This window comes from Papaver somniferum, chromosome 8 (assembly GCF_003573695.1).
Source record: "Papaver somniferum cultivar HN1 chromosome 8, ASM357369v1, whole genome shotgun sequence".
Lineage (NCBI taxonomy): Eukaryota > Viridiplantae > Streptophyta > Magnoliopsida > Ranunculales > Papaveraceae > Papaver > Papaver somniferum.
In genome coordinates this window covers 106230655-106245284 of record NC_039365.1, presented here as the reverse complement: position 1 = coordinate 106245284, position 14630 = coordinate 106230655, and the positions used below count along the sequence as shown (strand labels likewise).

At 36.2% G+C, this 14630-nt stretch overlaps 1 protein-coding gene across 2 annotated transcripts; it reads left to right on the top strand.

Annotated features, from left to right (window-relative positions):
* LOC113303222 lies at positions 1 to 1816 on the top strand. 2 transcript variants are annotated; one of them, XM_026552243.1, is made up of 3 exons: positions 1 to 171; positions 378 to 875; positions 1134 to 1816. In XM_026552243.1, the coding sequence occupies exons 1-3, from the start codon at positions 69 to 71 to the stop codon at positions 1652 to 1654; spliced, it is 1122 nt and encodes a 373-aa protein (XP_026408028.1). In that variant the 5' UTR covers positions 1 to 68; the 3' UTR covers positions 1655 to 1816. The 2 variants fall into 2 exon arrangements, with proteins under 2 accessions (XP_026408028.1, XP_026408029.1); XM_026552244.1 differs by having other exon boundaries at positions 16 to 171; positions 362 to 875.
* Positions 1817 to 14630: the final 12814 nt, after the last annotated feature.

The following is a 14630-nucleotide window of genomic DNA, read 5'->3' as shown; positions in this document are numbered from 1 at the left end:
CTCACTTAAGTATCTTTAAAAGATTGTTTTGTTGGAGTTTTTAGTTTTCAGAGAGAAACACATAGAGAATGGAAGCAGGAATGATGAGACTTGTGTTTGTTTTAATCATCTTCTTCTCTTCATCAATCTTCATTAACTGCTCAAAAATATCTGCACCTTCAGTTCTTGATGGTAAGAGTCTTCTTATACTATTATGTTCTAAGAGACTTTTGTGTGAAGTTCCTTTTTTCTTCTTCAGAATTTAAATCTAAATTGTTTTCTGTTATTGTTTCTTGTATGTTTGGTTCATTGTGCAAATCTCATTTTTGGCAAGGATTTTACATGTCTTAGTATGCAGATTAACATTTTGTGTTTATCGTAGTTTTGTTATCATACAGGTCTTGTCCCAAATGGAGATTTTGAGAAATCCCCACACCCTAAACATCTTAACAAGACACTGCTGAAAAGGAAACACTCCCTTCCAGATTGGGAAATCAATGGCTTTGTAGAGTACATATCTGGTGGGTCTCAACCAGGTGGATTTTTCTTTGCGGTGCCAAGAGGGGTCCATGCAATAAGACTTGGAAATGAAGCTTCCATCTCTCAAACATTAGCCCTTAAATCTGGATCTTACTATTCTCTCACATTTGGTGCCACTAGAACTTGTGCACAAGATGAAGTCTTAAAGATTTCTGTAGCTTCTCAATCAGGAATCCTTCCACTTCAGACCCTGTACAGTAGTAATGGTGGTGATACTTATGCTTGGGCGTTTAGAGCTATTTCAAATCTAACTAAGTTTACATTCCATAACCCTGGAATTCAAGAAGATCCCTCTTGTGGTCCCCTTCTAGATGCTGTTGCTATCAAGCAGATCATCCTATCCAGGCCCACTAGAGGTAATGCATCTTTTTTCATCTTTTGATTTGATTTGATTTTCTTGCTTTACTTAAGGCATCAATGGGTTTCTTTGGTTTCACTCATCCAAGTATTCCAAGTCGATTGTTCCTGTTCTGGTGCTTTGGTCCGATTTTTGTGTCTATACTATTTTTCTTATTTACCAGAGAGAGCCAGACAAGACCTGTTTAGTTCCAAGTCAATAGTACTGTTTAGTTCCGATTCAATTGTCTGACAATTCTCCTCTATTCTGTTGGCAGGTAATATGGTTAAAAATGGTGACTTCGAAAACGGACCTCATGTTTTCGAAAACTTCTCAACAGGAGTTCTTATTCCACCAAAACAGCAGGATTTAATATCTCCTCTCCCCGGTTGGATCATCGAATCACTAAAATCTGTCAAGTACATTGATGCAAAGCACTTTAATGTCCCTACCGGATCTGCCGCAGTTGAACTTGTTGCAGGAAGAGAAAGTGCAATTGCTCAAGTTCTAAGAACAATTGCGAACAAATTCTATACCTTAACGTTCACTATCGGTGACGCCAAGAATGGGTGTCATGGGTCAATGATGGTTGAAGCTTTCGCTGCTAAAGAAACATTCAAAGTTCCATTTACATCCAACGGAAAGGGTGAATTCAAGACTTCAAGTTTTAAATTTCAAGCCATTTCAAACAGGACTAGGATAACTTTCTATAGCGCTTACTATCACACCAAGTTAAATGATTACGGTACTCTCTGTGGACCTGTATTGGACCAAGTTAAGGTTTTATCTGTTTCTTAAAATCAGCAAGTAGTCTTTAACTGAAAATCAACAAAGACTCATCACCAAGTAAGAGCTTATAATATTGAGCTTGCTTAAGCATACAGAGTTGGTGTGCTCTAATTTGTACTTGTACTTTCTATTCCAAATATCTAAAATGTGAAGGAAATGATGTTTTGGTAACTTTTGTTTTTATGGCGTACCAGTAAAGGAACACTATTATCGGGGCTTAAAAGGGGTGGGATTTTGGGGGCTTAAAAGATTACGTGGAGACTAAGTGGTATAGGGGGAGATCAGATTTATGTAAAAGTTTAAAAACACCCTCAATCATTTTCACTTATGACACTTCTACCTTTCCATTAACCGATTAATCTAATCAAAGAAAGAAAAGAAGAAAAAAAAACTGAAAATCATTAAATGAAAAAAAAACAAAAAATCAAAATCATTAAAAGAAAAACGTCCCACCACCTCTCTCTTTTTCTTCTTCCTCTTTCCTTATTCCCCCTTCTCTTTTCCTTCTTCTTCATCTACCCTTCTTCGTTTGAAACGATTAATCGTCGTTTCAAAAAAATTTCGTCGTCGATTAAACTCATTGTATAAAATCATGAAAGAAAAGGAAAAATTAATTCATTCTTCGTCGAATCAACCTCCTCTTGAAACAGAGAAACCAACTTCAACAAAGGAAGTAGGAAGTGAAGGTGAAGAGGAATTGAATGAAGGAGATGGACTAGCCTCCCAGACTCTTGAGATGACAACAATAAGGTATGAATTGAAATACTCACTCTTTATTTAAGCTTTTTATCGATCTTTCAGTTGGTTTCGAAGATTTTAGGTCCGAAAAAACAGTTTCAGAAAGTGTTTACGGCTGGGAGTTCCTGAATTCCCAGCCGTAAATATATCTCACGGTTGGGATCTATTGGTTTCCCAGCCGTGTATATGTATCACGGTTGGGAGATCTAAGAACTCCCAGCCGTTTATGTTTCTTACGGTTGGGATATTTTAGAACTCTCAGCCGTAAAGTAGTCGATGCGTACGAGATCGATAAATCCCACCCGCAACAAGTTATTTACGGCCGGGACTTTCCTTGCCGTATATCTCATGTGTTCGAATTCTGTTTCAGTGGTAGTGGTTACGTCTTGGTTTTTCTGTCCGTAATTGATTTTCCCAACCGTATAAGTTAGTTTCATATCCGATTTGGTACGACGTCTAGGTTTTCCTATCCGTAATATGAGTAAGCAATGCGAAAAAAAACTTTCCCAGTCATTATTGGTTTTACGTCTTGGTCGATAAATCAAAATCCCATCCGTTATTTTTGTTGCGGCTGGGACTTTCCATTTTTCCTAGACGTTTTTTATTTACGTCTTGGTTGGTTGATAAATATCCCATCCATAATTTCGTTTTCGTCTGGAACTATGCATGTTTCCCAGCCCTTGTAACTTATCTTATTTTGCATTTTGGTCTGGTTTATCTTTGAACAGAAAAGAAAAGAGGAAGAAAAGATCAATAGAAGTAACACCTTCTAATGATCCCACTCCGCAACCTCGTCACGGAAAACCATTGGGTGCAAACACAAGGAATACAAGTGAACTTGGAGTTGATGGAGTAAGTGAAGATGTACTTGTTGTTAGTGGAGGAAATGAAGGTGGAGTTGCTGGAGGAAATGAAGGTCTTGCTGTTACTCGAGGAAATGAAGGTGAAGTTGCTGGAGGAAATGAAGGTGAAGTTGTTACTGGAGCAAATGAAGGTATAGTTGTTACTGAAGTTGGTAGTTCCAGTGGTGCTGCTCTTGATAAAGGTAAAGCAGTGGTTGAGGAGGACAAGAAGGATGGAAAGAAGAAGTATCCACCAAAGGATAATGCAAGAGACAGCATTGATGCTATGGAGTTTTTACCTAAAAAGAAGAATGGGAGACCTTGGAGTTTTCCAAAAGATCGTTCCGTCTTGATTGGTTACGAGTCATCATGGGCTGCTAAAGTCTGTGCCGCAAAGTTAATAAATCAAACTTAATATATGTTGTTTTCATTTTATTATGGATATTCAATCGTAACCAAAATTTTATATTATTTGTATAGTTTCCCGATAAAGCGGTTCCTAAACTAAAACACCAACAACCAAGGTTTTGGCCGTTAGAGGGTGAGCATCCAGATGTGGTAGCTTTGGTAAAAGCTTCGGAGTTATGGTCTGGAATCGAGGCGCTGCAGAAGTCGTATGATGTTGTGACAGTTTGTAATTTTAGAGAAAGATTCTGGCCCGAAACCATGACTTTCCAACTCCCATTCGGCGAGATGACTATGACTCTGGATGATGCAAAGGAAATCAACGGTCTTGCTTTGGAAGGAAATGCTGTGTATGAGGGTTTCAACAATACTCTACCTTATGATGAGCGTCTTGGCTAACCACTGTTTGGATGGAGCAAAGATCAAGCGTAAGAAGAGTTTGAGATTGGTTATGGATCCCCGCCCAAAGCTAAAAGGGGATTTAAACAACCGGGTGAACGTCGTGAAACAATTAATATGTCAAGGAAGATTAACCTGGTTCGTCTGAGGGAGCAGTTTGAGGATTCTGACCGTAAGACCAAGAATGGAGAGATCGTGATGGACGCAGAAAGAGCTAGGCATACGGCTATAGCTTACTTGTTGCATCTCTAAGGACTGTCTTTTTTCCCGATTTCTCAGGAAATAAGGTAAATGCTTGTTATTTGCAGTGGTTGAAGACTCTTAGTCTCGATCCGGAAACAAACGAGGTTCCTAGGTACTCGTGGGGCACCGCCCTCCTTGCTAGTGTGATGGAGAATCTTTGCAAAGCTTCTAGGTGGAACATTACACAAATTACGGAATGTGTTGCTCTTATCCAGGTATATTTTTTGTGTTAATATAACAAATGTTGGTTTATTTTACTTTTATATATATTGGTTTGTATGTATAATTAATTAATTTTTGTTCCATAGTCATGGGTTTACGACCATTTCAAATCCTTGAGGCTTACTCGGGATAAAAAATGGCCTCTAGAGAAACCTACAGGAGGAAGATACCCCTTTAACGGGACCCAACACAAGGATAAAGAGAATGAAATGGTCGAAATGAGGAGAAATATGGATGCTTTGACAATTAATGATGTGGTGTTTGATCCATATTTGGAACTTGATGATGATGGAGATGAGGAAGTTGGTGATAGAGTATTTTCTAATGTGGCGACCTATACGGGACCTTTGTTTCATTCAACCGGGTTCGTCATTTTGGATCCTCGTAGAAAGCTCCGCCAAATTGGTATTGTCCAGAAAATTGTACCTCAAGAATCTCGTTTTCCACTGAGTATAGCCAACTCCATGTTTAAGGAAAAACATGTCAAATTGAACTATGCAAAGTTAAACACATTAAAGTATCTAGGTCAAGAATCTCGTTCACGGTTAGGTCTTATAGCCGTAAATTTATTTACGTCTTGGTCGACCTAGATACTTCCTAACCGTTATGTGGGAAACTGTTCGGAAACCCATCTGTGACAGTTTACGATTGGGTAATTCCTAGCCATATAGTACTCTGATAAACCAAAAAAAAAGGGCTCCTAGAAACGACTACATATCCAAGCCGTAATTTCCAGCACGGACAAATCCCAACCGTTTTTCTGGCTAAAAGTAAACAATCAGGATTACGGCCAGGAATCCAAACCGTAACTCTGACAGACCACCAACTCTGCAGGTCATACAGAATTACGGCTTGGTATGCCTAGCATTTCCCAGCCGTAATGCTCTATAATTTCACTCCACTTCAAATCGGCTAGTTTTTTGAATTTTGAAAAATATATTTGTTTGAAGACTAATCTATAGAAGGTTTTAGCTGTTCAACCACCTATTTAAACTTGAAATAAATTGTTCTCCATATAACCACCCATTCCAAATCAAAATCACACCTACAAGCTCTAGTAAAACTCCTAATAACTCAATGCAATGCACTCAAAGGATAAACCCGACTTTAATTTGGATGAAGACTTATCTCTTTGTCAAAATTTTGTGTTATGCTATCCAAAGAAGGGAGAAGAACGAAAGAATAGTGGTGTACCAAGTCAATCTTATTGGAAGAAGATTTTTGAAAATTTTTATAGTGAAACATGTAACTCTAACAACTGCGATGGGGTTGAATTGTATCTTCGATTCTCAAATATACGCAAAAAAGTGGAAGAGTATATGGCTTTACTTCGTATGTGCAAGCAACTTCGACTTAGAGGTGAGACTGATGAAGAAGTCATAGCTCAAGCTAACAAGGAATGGAGGAAATGGAAATGTTATAATTTCAACTTCGAAGCTCAAATGACCATCATCAAAGATTTCTTGATACATCGGAAGGGATGTTATTAAAACAAACTTTGTAATGGGGATATATTAAGCATGTAATGAGTTTTATTGTGGTCTGGTTAATGAAAGTATTAGTAATTTTCAATCGTATTAAGAATTCATGTTGAATCAAAAAATTTCTCAACATTCAAATCTAATTACGGCCGGGAATGTTTTGTAAACCCAGCCGTTTTGCAGAGTCAGGTTATTCAGGGAAGAATAAAGGCCAGAAGTTCGTAAATTCCTATCCATTTTCTATAATCACGGCTGGGAGTTCCTGATTTCCCAACCGGTTTGTGGTGTTACGTCTGGGAATTTCTAATATCCCAACCGTTGTGTTGATTTTCGGCCGGGTCGACAAGTTTACCCATCCGTTACTGCAGAAAATTTCAGATTTTTTTCCAGATTTTCGACGGATTTGAACTGATAAAATTGATGCTGGGAGTTGATTATAAGGTTATCTTGAGTTTTGTGATGAAGGGTTTCGTCATTTGTCAAAAAAAATTGTCAAAAAAATTTCACCAAAATCATCATTTTTCCTTCTTCAAAACTCAAAAAATCAAGTTTAGATTTACAAAAAATTAATGTTTGGATTAGTCGAATCGATTCACTAAAACTGATTAGTTAGCTTAATCAATTTAATTAGCACTAATCAAATTAAGGATAGATTAGACATTAGAGAAAAATATAAAATTGGGTCATATAGATTGTTATTTCATGACCCCAAAAAACTCCCCAAAACCCACCTTTTTAAGCCCCAATAATAGGATTCTAGTAAAGTTCCCATTCAGTGGAATCAGGGAGCTTTATAGCTTATAATCTCTAATACTAGTATCTCACTCGCCCTACATCTTTCTTTTCTCCGACCGTGTTTTCAGTTTACCCCAAAAATTGTACTCCCTCCGTACCACATGTATAGGTGGAGGGACCAATTCTCTTAGATTAAGAAACTTTTTTTGACTTCACAAATATCCATGTTTTTTCCTGTTTTGTCCGTTGTTATATTTTCTATGTTAGAGACATAAACCCAATTGTGATGATAACCAAGCAACATAAATAAGGGTAAAATGGTTAAAAGCCATCTTGGAATTGCCATTCCGCCTATCTAATGGTATAAGGAAAAAACAATATTCCGTCTATAAAATAAGTACGGAGGGAGTATCATATTCGTGTTTATTATATTTATTTTTTCTGACGGAGAAAGGACAAATTATGTTAAAAAAAGAACGCGCAATTGGGGGATACTTATATTAATTGAGGGATAGAGGAAAAAGATAAAAACGGGATATAAATAGTAAATCAGAGTCACCCCTTATCCATGTTTAGTGGTTAAATATAATTAGGTAAGTTAATAGATTAGTTTGATAATCATTAGAATAAATCATTATCATTGAATTTGTTGATGCAATAACATTAAAGGTTTGGGTGAAGAACCATCCCAGGAAAGTAAACAAGTTGAATATACAAGTGTTCCAATTAGTCATATATAGGTATTAATTTATTGAAATTTGATTTTTTTTCCATTGAATCCGCCATTGTTACGCCTGAAAAACTCAGTGCCGGCATGGTAAAAGTATGAATACCATGTCGGCAGGGACCAAATCGGCATAGTATTCATACTTTCACCATGCCGATACACAATATCCCCCAATTTTGAAATTATAAATACACTACTGACACAAAAATTTCATTATCGAGCATGCCGGTAGTGGTGCCGGCATGGTCGATTCCCAAGTGAACCGTGCCGGTTTGAGAACAAAAACATACCGAAAAAATCTGTCTGAAATAGCAAGTTTCGGCGTGGTATTCATCCTGAAATACTATGCCGGAACTTAGTACCAGCATGGTATTCATCCTAAAATCCATGCCGGCACTCAGTATCAACATGGTATTCATCCTAAAAACCATGCCGGCACCAAAAACAATAGGGTATTCATCATGAACACAAGCCAGGAGTGGATTGAAACTGAAACTGAAATATGATTCTCACCCAAATGAAGTTTTAAAACAATAACAACACTTTAAATATGATTGGGTATCATGTACCTTCTCAATGAAGCCATTTCTTCTTCTTCTTCTTCTTGCTCAACAACAATTCGATTTAACTTGTCTTTAAGAACTTGTTAGGATTTGATTTTGATTTTGTTTTTTAGTTTTAAATTTTAACTTGCATGGAAGGGTATTTTAGTATTTCTGTCCCCAAAAAACACCCCTTAAAGAACACTATTGGATGAGGTTAGTAATTCATATCCCCCAATTAATATAAGTATCCCCCGATCGCGCGTTCTAAGAAAAAGAAGAGGTCACAAGGGAGTGACGACTTACAAGAAAAGAAAAAAGATATAAGTAATCAGTAATTGCCAATCACTGCATCCTATTTACAAATTAACGTACGCAAAGTATAGCCATCAAAAATCTTAGTACGCAGTTGCCCAATTAAAAAGAGTGCATTTTACAGAGATTATGAGTCCATTCACATTTCCTTTCCTATTCTCGATACACCTTGCATTTCTTTCGCACCAGATTGTCCATCATATGTCAAAAGATGTAAGACCCCACAACTTCTTCTTCATAACCATAATCTTATTGTTAAAAATAATTTCAGACTTTAGATGTTTCACAACAATGAAAGAAAAAATGCATATTAATCTCTTGTTCAATACTACAGAAAAGGCATATGTCAGCATTGCCCTTTGCGTCAAAAAAATAAGCATCTGTCTGTATTTGATTTTCCCGGCTTGAACAGAAAGTCTAAAATAAAAGCCCCTTTATAACATAAAATCCGTACGAGAAAGGATACTTTTAATAGAACTCGTGGATTCCATTACTGTTTGTGGGGGAAACGAGATAATCATCAACATCCAAAGATTCATAGCAGTTAGCAACATTGAAATCACCTTGTGCGTCCCACTTTCTAGTATCATCCAAATCTGAATATCCTCCATAATACCTGCCGGGTTTCCTACAGTGTGTAGTAGGTGAACCAATTCACCCAGTTCATTCTCATTTGAGTTCCTTTTGAAATCTAAATCCCATGCGGAAACAGAAGAAATACATTCCATGACTATGGAAGATTTATTTTTAGACAGATTATAAAGAGATGCAAATGAAAGTTGCAAAGAGTTATTTCTGAACCATTTGTCTTCCCAAAAAAGAATACTACCGCCATTATTCAAATGAAATCTAGTATTTTAAATAATATGGTCTCTAGATTTCAAAATACCCGCCCAAAAACGGTGACCCATAAATTCAGAAGTAGAGTTAGGAACAAAAGAATTAGGACTACCTCCAAATTTTTGAAACACTATCTGCCTCCAAAGCGCTATCTTCTCAGCTCCGTATCTCCAAATCCCACTTGCAATACAACGCTTCATTGAAAAGCTTCAACTTTTTAATACCAATACCCCCTCTTTTCTTTAGTAGATTAGCTCTGACCTAACCCAACTTCTTATCTTTGAAGTAGCCGACGTTTCCTAAAGAAAGTCTCTAATAATTCTCTATATTTCTTTCACAACCGAGGTTGGCATTTGGTGTTTATTATAGTCGGACACTGTTTTTTGTTTTCCTATTGAGGATCACTGGACGGTAGAAACTTCTTTCCGCTGACCGTTATTGAGGATCACTCGACGGTAGAAACTTTTTTCCGCTGATCGTGAATTGTAAAAGTGATAGACATGCATTGTGGCTTCCCAATTTCGGTATGCTTTAGCAGAGAAATAATAGGGTCTTTAGAACACAGTTTGCTTCAACTGATGTTGTGAGTTTCCTTATAGTGCAAGAAGTCAGGTTTAAAATGTCAGCTTCTAGTCACCAGGAGATGGAAAGTACTCATGTTAGGAACTTTATGCAGAGATGGATCATTGATTGCTCCTTTATTGTTCCAGTCTTTATCAAATGTACTTGGCAGGGCCCCTGTGAATCAGATATAATGATAAATTCAGATGGATCTCTTAAAGAGGATTATGGAGGTTTTGGTGCTATACTTAGAAAGGATGGAGGTGTAGTGATTGTTGCTGCTAGTGGTGGTGGTCCTCCTATGTCTGTGGTTGCTCATGAGATGTTGGGGTTGGAATTAGGCCTTAAAATGGCAAAAAAGAAAGGAGCAGTCAATGTTCATATCTCTATTGATTCTATGGTTGTCTATAATCTGCTCACTAAATCTTATTTGGTTCCTCCTTGGTCAGTGTTATAAATTTGGAGAAGAATTAAGTCTTCGAAGACATGTTTTCATGGATGGAAGGTCTCTCATTGCTACAAAGAATCAAACAGAGCTGTTGATTATCTGGCTGGTTTACATTCTACTCGTCAGTAGGATGAGATAAAGGAAGAGAATTTTTCTCTTGAGCTCAGGGAGATTTTGGCAGATGATGCTTCTCAGAAAGAATTTCTGAGGATGAAAAAAATTAGGAGTAGATAGATTTTTTTCATGTTTTTTCTTTTTGTTTATTTTTTGTTTGTTGATTTGGGTCTCCTTAACCCAACTGAGCGTGTCAAAACAAAAACAAAAAAGACAAATTCATAGGAACCTATTGTGGAATGGAATGCCCTGGCCTAATGTAACTAGAAACTCGTAATAAAAGAGATACCAGATCCCACTATACTATTCTAGGAATGCAGTCGGTTGTGGTTCTCTTGTACTAAGTCTTCGTTGGTCTTTGTGAATATATATTCTACTTAATCGGGTAATTGAGATGAGCTTTAACAATAAAACAATGATACATCCATCGAAATAATGTACCCTGATGTACACCGACGAGAATCCAATGGACACAGATCAGCACTCCGTGCACTGGGATAGGGGTGGACAGGAGTGGACCCCACCACCCCTCTCACACGGTGTTGATTTCGGTGGATTAATCATTTTCGTTAACAATATGAAAATGAAATTGCTATTTTTAAATCATTGGAATGTTTCGGAAACTCTCCAGCGTACATCAAAAGAAACTGATGTACCAATGGATAATCTTCTACTTGCTCAAAAGATATTATACGGAAGCCAAAATTATACGGAAGCCAAAGTTTGAGTGGAATACGAGAGGATGGGAACAGGCATCAAATGAACCCAAATGAAGTGCGCTACTCCGCTTTATAAGCCCACTTTTTGAAGTTAAGGTCTTTCTTTTACTGTCCACAAGAAAAGATGTCATATCCTTTTCTATTTGGAAGAGCACACCGGCTGATACTAAAGTGCCTTCACACCACTTGACCCGACTACATGACTACGACACAGTGATGTGACAATCATGGTGGTAATATGATAATAGTGACGGAGGTGATGAAATGGCAATGATGGTTGTGCGGATGATCTTGATTGAGGTGGTATAGTGGTAGCTACTGTAGCTATGAGCTTAAATCGGCTGTGAGCCGGTGGTTTGCACTAGAAGAAAGAAGTTTAGAAAAAACGATGACATAAATCAAGAAAACCCACCTTCTTTTTCAGTCAAGGTGAATTAGTCCTCGATTTTTTATACCGCGCGTGTGCCCACCAGAATTTTTACTTAGCCTACTGACGTATATAGAGATGATCAGAACGGTAACTGAAACTGAAGAAACTCCTACGCCAAGTATCTTGACGACCAAATTTGGTGGTGAAGGTACTCATATTTTCCATGTGGCTAGAAAAGGATCTAGAGGATCCTTTTGAGCCCTCAGAATCAAAGAGTAACAATCCAGTAAAGAAAAAAGGGCAAAAAAGAGTTATGCTTTTTTCGCTTTAGTTCCTCTAACGCAGGCCATGCAAACCTAGTGTATGAGCTTTTTCCATTTCGAACTATGTCTAATCCACCGTGCACTTTATAACCTAAAAACTGTGTGGTGATAATATGCATTTTGGCTTCCAACATATGAGCTGTTGCAAAAAAAGTTGGCGACTTTTCCTCGCGTGGCATATTACTTCAAAGGAAATGACACACTCACTCAAGATTACAAGACTAACAAAAAGATTGGTAGTTCTCGACGGTAGATCCTAAGGTGGCTGGTTTATTTTAGGAAAGATCATATTTAATTTCATACTGGAATTTTTTGTTGGAAGAGGAAGGATTCTTATTTTCACATTATCTTACATTGTGGACATTATATTTTGTTATAAAACCTAAACTGTTACGGATGTGAAGATATTCTTATTCTCACATTATCTTACACTTTAGATGTTATTTTTTGGTATAAAACCTAAAAGGTAACGGATGTGAAGATAAAATTTTAAGGATATGTTCTTGTTACAAAGTTCCGCCTACCTACCAAAATAACATACTGTGAGACGTATAGCACCATCATCCGTTCTTCTGGATTTTCAACCGTTGAAGTTAAGATTGGTAGACGGTGAGGAATATATCCTCAAAAGATTTTGGACACATTTTGTAACTATGCAGAGCTTTGTAGGAGAAATATATCCTCAAAACATTAGCTTCAAATACGCTACCATTTAGGTTTTACATACAAAAAAAAGGTATCGGAAGTGTGAGATAGTGTGAGTGGATCTTCCCTCTTGTTTAAATTTCAACACAACTATATTCTATTTTAGTATATGTTACCTTAATCTAATTATATGTAAAGGCGGAGGATCCACTCACAACGTTATTCTCACAGTATCACACATTTTGGACATATTTTTTTTCTCCAATAAAAACTAAATAGTAACGGATCTAAAGTTAATATTTTGAGAATATACTCCTATGATAAAGCTTTAGATACCTACCACAAATGAGTGCGTTCAGAAATACTAAACTTCACTATCTACCAATCTTAATTTCAACTAGTTGAAAATCCATTGATTTTCAAAGGATGTTTTTCAAAATAATAGATGGTGGTTTATACGTCTCGGATTATGCTCATCTTTAGTAAGAATGTAGAGATCTATAAGAGAAACATATCTCTAATATATTAGCTCCAAATCGGGTTACCGAATAAGTTTTATAATAAAAAATGACGTTCTAAAGTATGAGAACAACAGTGTGAGTGAACCCACCCTCATATGTAAATGTACATGGATATTTTATTTTTATTTTGTTAATTTCCATTGTTATTGTTATAATAAACAAACCAAGATTACATAGACACTAAATACATCAAAATCCGAATCGTGATAAAAAAAGTAAAGGAGAGATCGACGATTAAATCAGAAAAAAAAAAAAGATTTTCTTAGAATTATATTGTATACATCCCCTTCCTACAAAAGCCCATTTTTTGTTAAAGGTATTTTGAAGTTTTGAAACACGTTATGTTGTTTTTAAAATTAGATTACTTGACACCAACAATGCAAGAAGTGGAATAATAACCGAAAGGAAAACCAAGTTAAGTAATATGAAAAATATCGTAGCAACCCAAAATAGTAGAAAAATCAATAAAATCTCCTTCTTAAGCAACCCATAAATGTGTCTCATTACAAAGTTGATCTTTAAGCCTGTAAAAATGAAACTCAAAACAAAAGAGAAGTAATCTTAATCATATGATGATGATATAACCTATTCAATATTGGTATCTATAAAGATTGAGGCATCATTTGCATATTGAAGATGAGTGAATAAGTTTTCATTAGGAGAAACCTGAAACCACGTGGTGAGCCTTTTTGTTGAGCAATTTTAATCATTTGAGTTAAGACTTCAGTAATAACCAAAAAAGGTGACAACGAATCACCTTGTCGAATGCCTCTCTTACTTTTGAAATACTCTTTAAAACTACCATTATCAACTCAGAAAACCTAAATTACTTAATAAAACACTGAATCTGCATTCTCTGTCAAGCTCAAAAGTTCATCTTATCTAAAGCTTCGACAATAAAATTTCAATTAACATTATCGAAAAGCTTTATAAATTCAACTTTGCATAACAATACCCAACTTACCACTCATTCGTCTCGAGTCAATAAACTCATTAGCAATTTGCACGTCATTAAAAGTCTAACATTTCTTAACAAAAGAAGATTGTTGAGGAAATATGTATTTAAGATGTAGAACTTATGATAGGATTTCAACTTTTTAATTTCTATTTTTTAATGAACTTGAGATGTTTTTCAGTATTTTTGATAATTTTAAATATCTATTTAGCGTGTATGTATTTTTTATTTTATATCTAGTAATCCCTTGTCATCGTATTATGTCTTAATTGTGTACCATGTCCTTGTCCCTGCAACCTCCAATGAGGATGTTGTTAAATGCTCGAAAACAAATACCCATTGTGTTTGTGTTTTTCATCACTCAAATAACCAGTGCAATGGATGTTTATTATGCATCTTAGCAGCAAAATGTTAATCACAATATTATCGTGAAGTAACCTTCATTGCAGAATATGATGTAATTTAGTGCAATTTTCTTTTTACAAGAATGAATACGACCAGTGGATTGCCACATGGCATGGCGGTAGGTCACAGACATGTGCTAGATATGGGTTCATATATGAGGTGGAGGTAAGATACTAATTTTTCAAGTTGGTGGGTGTGGGCCATAAATAAAACACAATCAAATATATGTTTGTGATGAAAAGAATCAGCCACATAAGAGAAAGATCAAAAAATATTTATGTACATAAAATCAATTCCTTGGCTCTCATTGATTTCCCTTTTTCTTTTAGAATCAATTTCTTTTATTATATAATCTCTATATCCAAAAATCATTCTCTACTCTATTCTCATCGTATTTTTTTCTCAACTCTCAACTCCTAGCTCTCAAGTCTCTTA

What these genes read in the sequence shown, in the direction of transcription:
- LOC113303222 (XM_026552243.1), top strand. Translation starts at nt 69, where the DNA reads ATGGAAGCAGGAATGATGAGACTTGTGTTTGTTTTAATCATCTTCTTC. An exon ending in TGCACCTTCAGTTCTTGATG is followed by an intron (nt 172 to 377) that starts GTAAGAGTCTTC and finishes GTTATCATACAG; the next exon opens with GTCTTGTCCCAAATGGAGAT. An exon ending in CCTATCCAGGCCCACTAGAG is followed by an intron (nt 876 to 1,133) that starts GTAATGCATCTT and finishes TTCTGTTGGCAG; the next exon opens with GTAATATGGTTAAAAATGGT.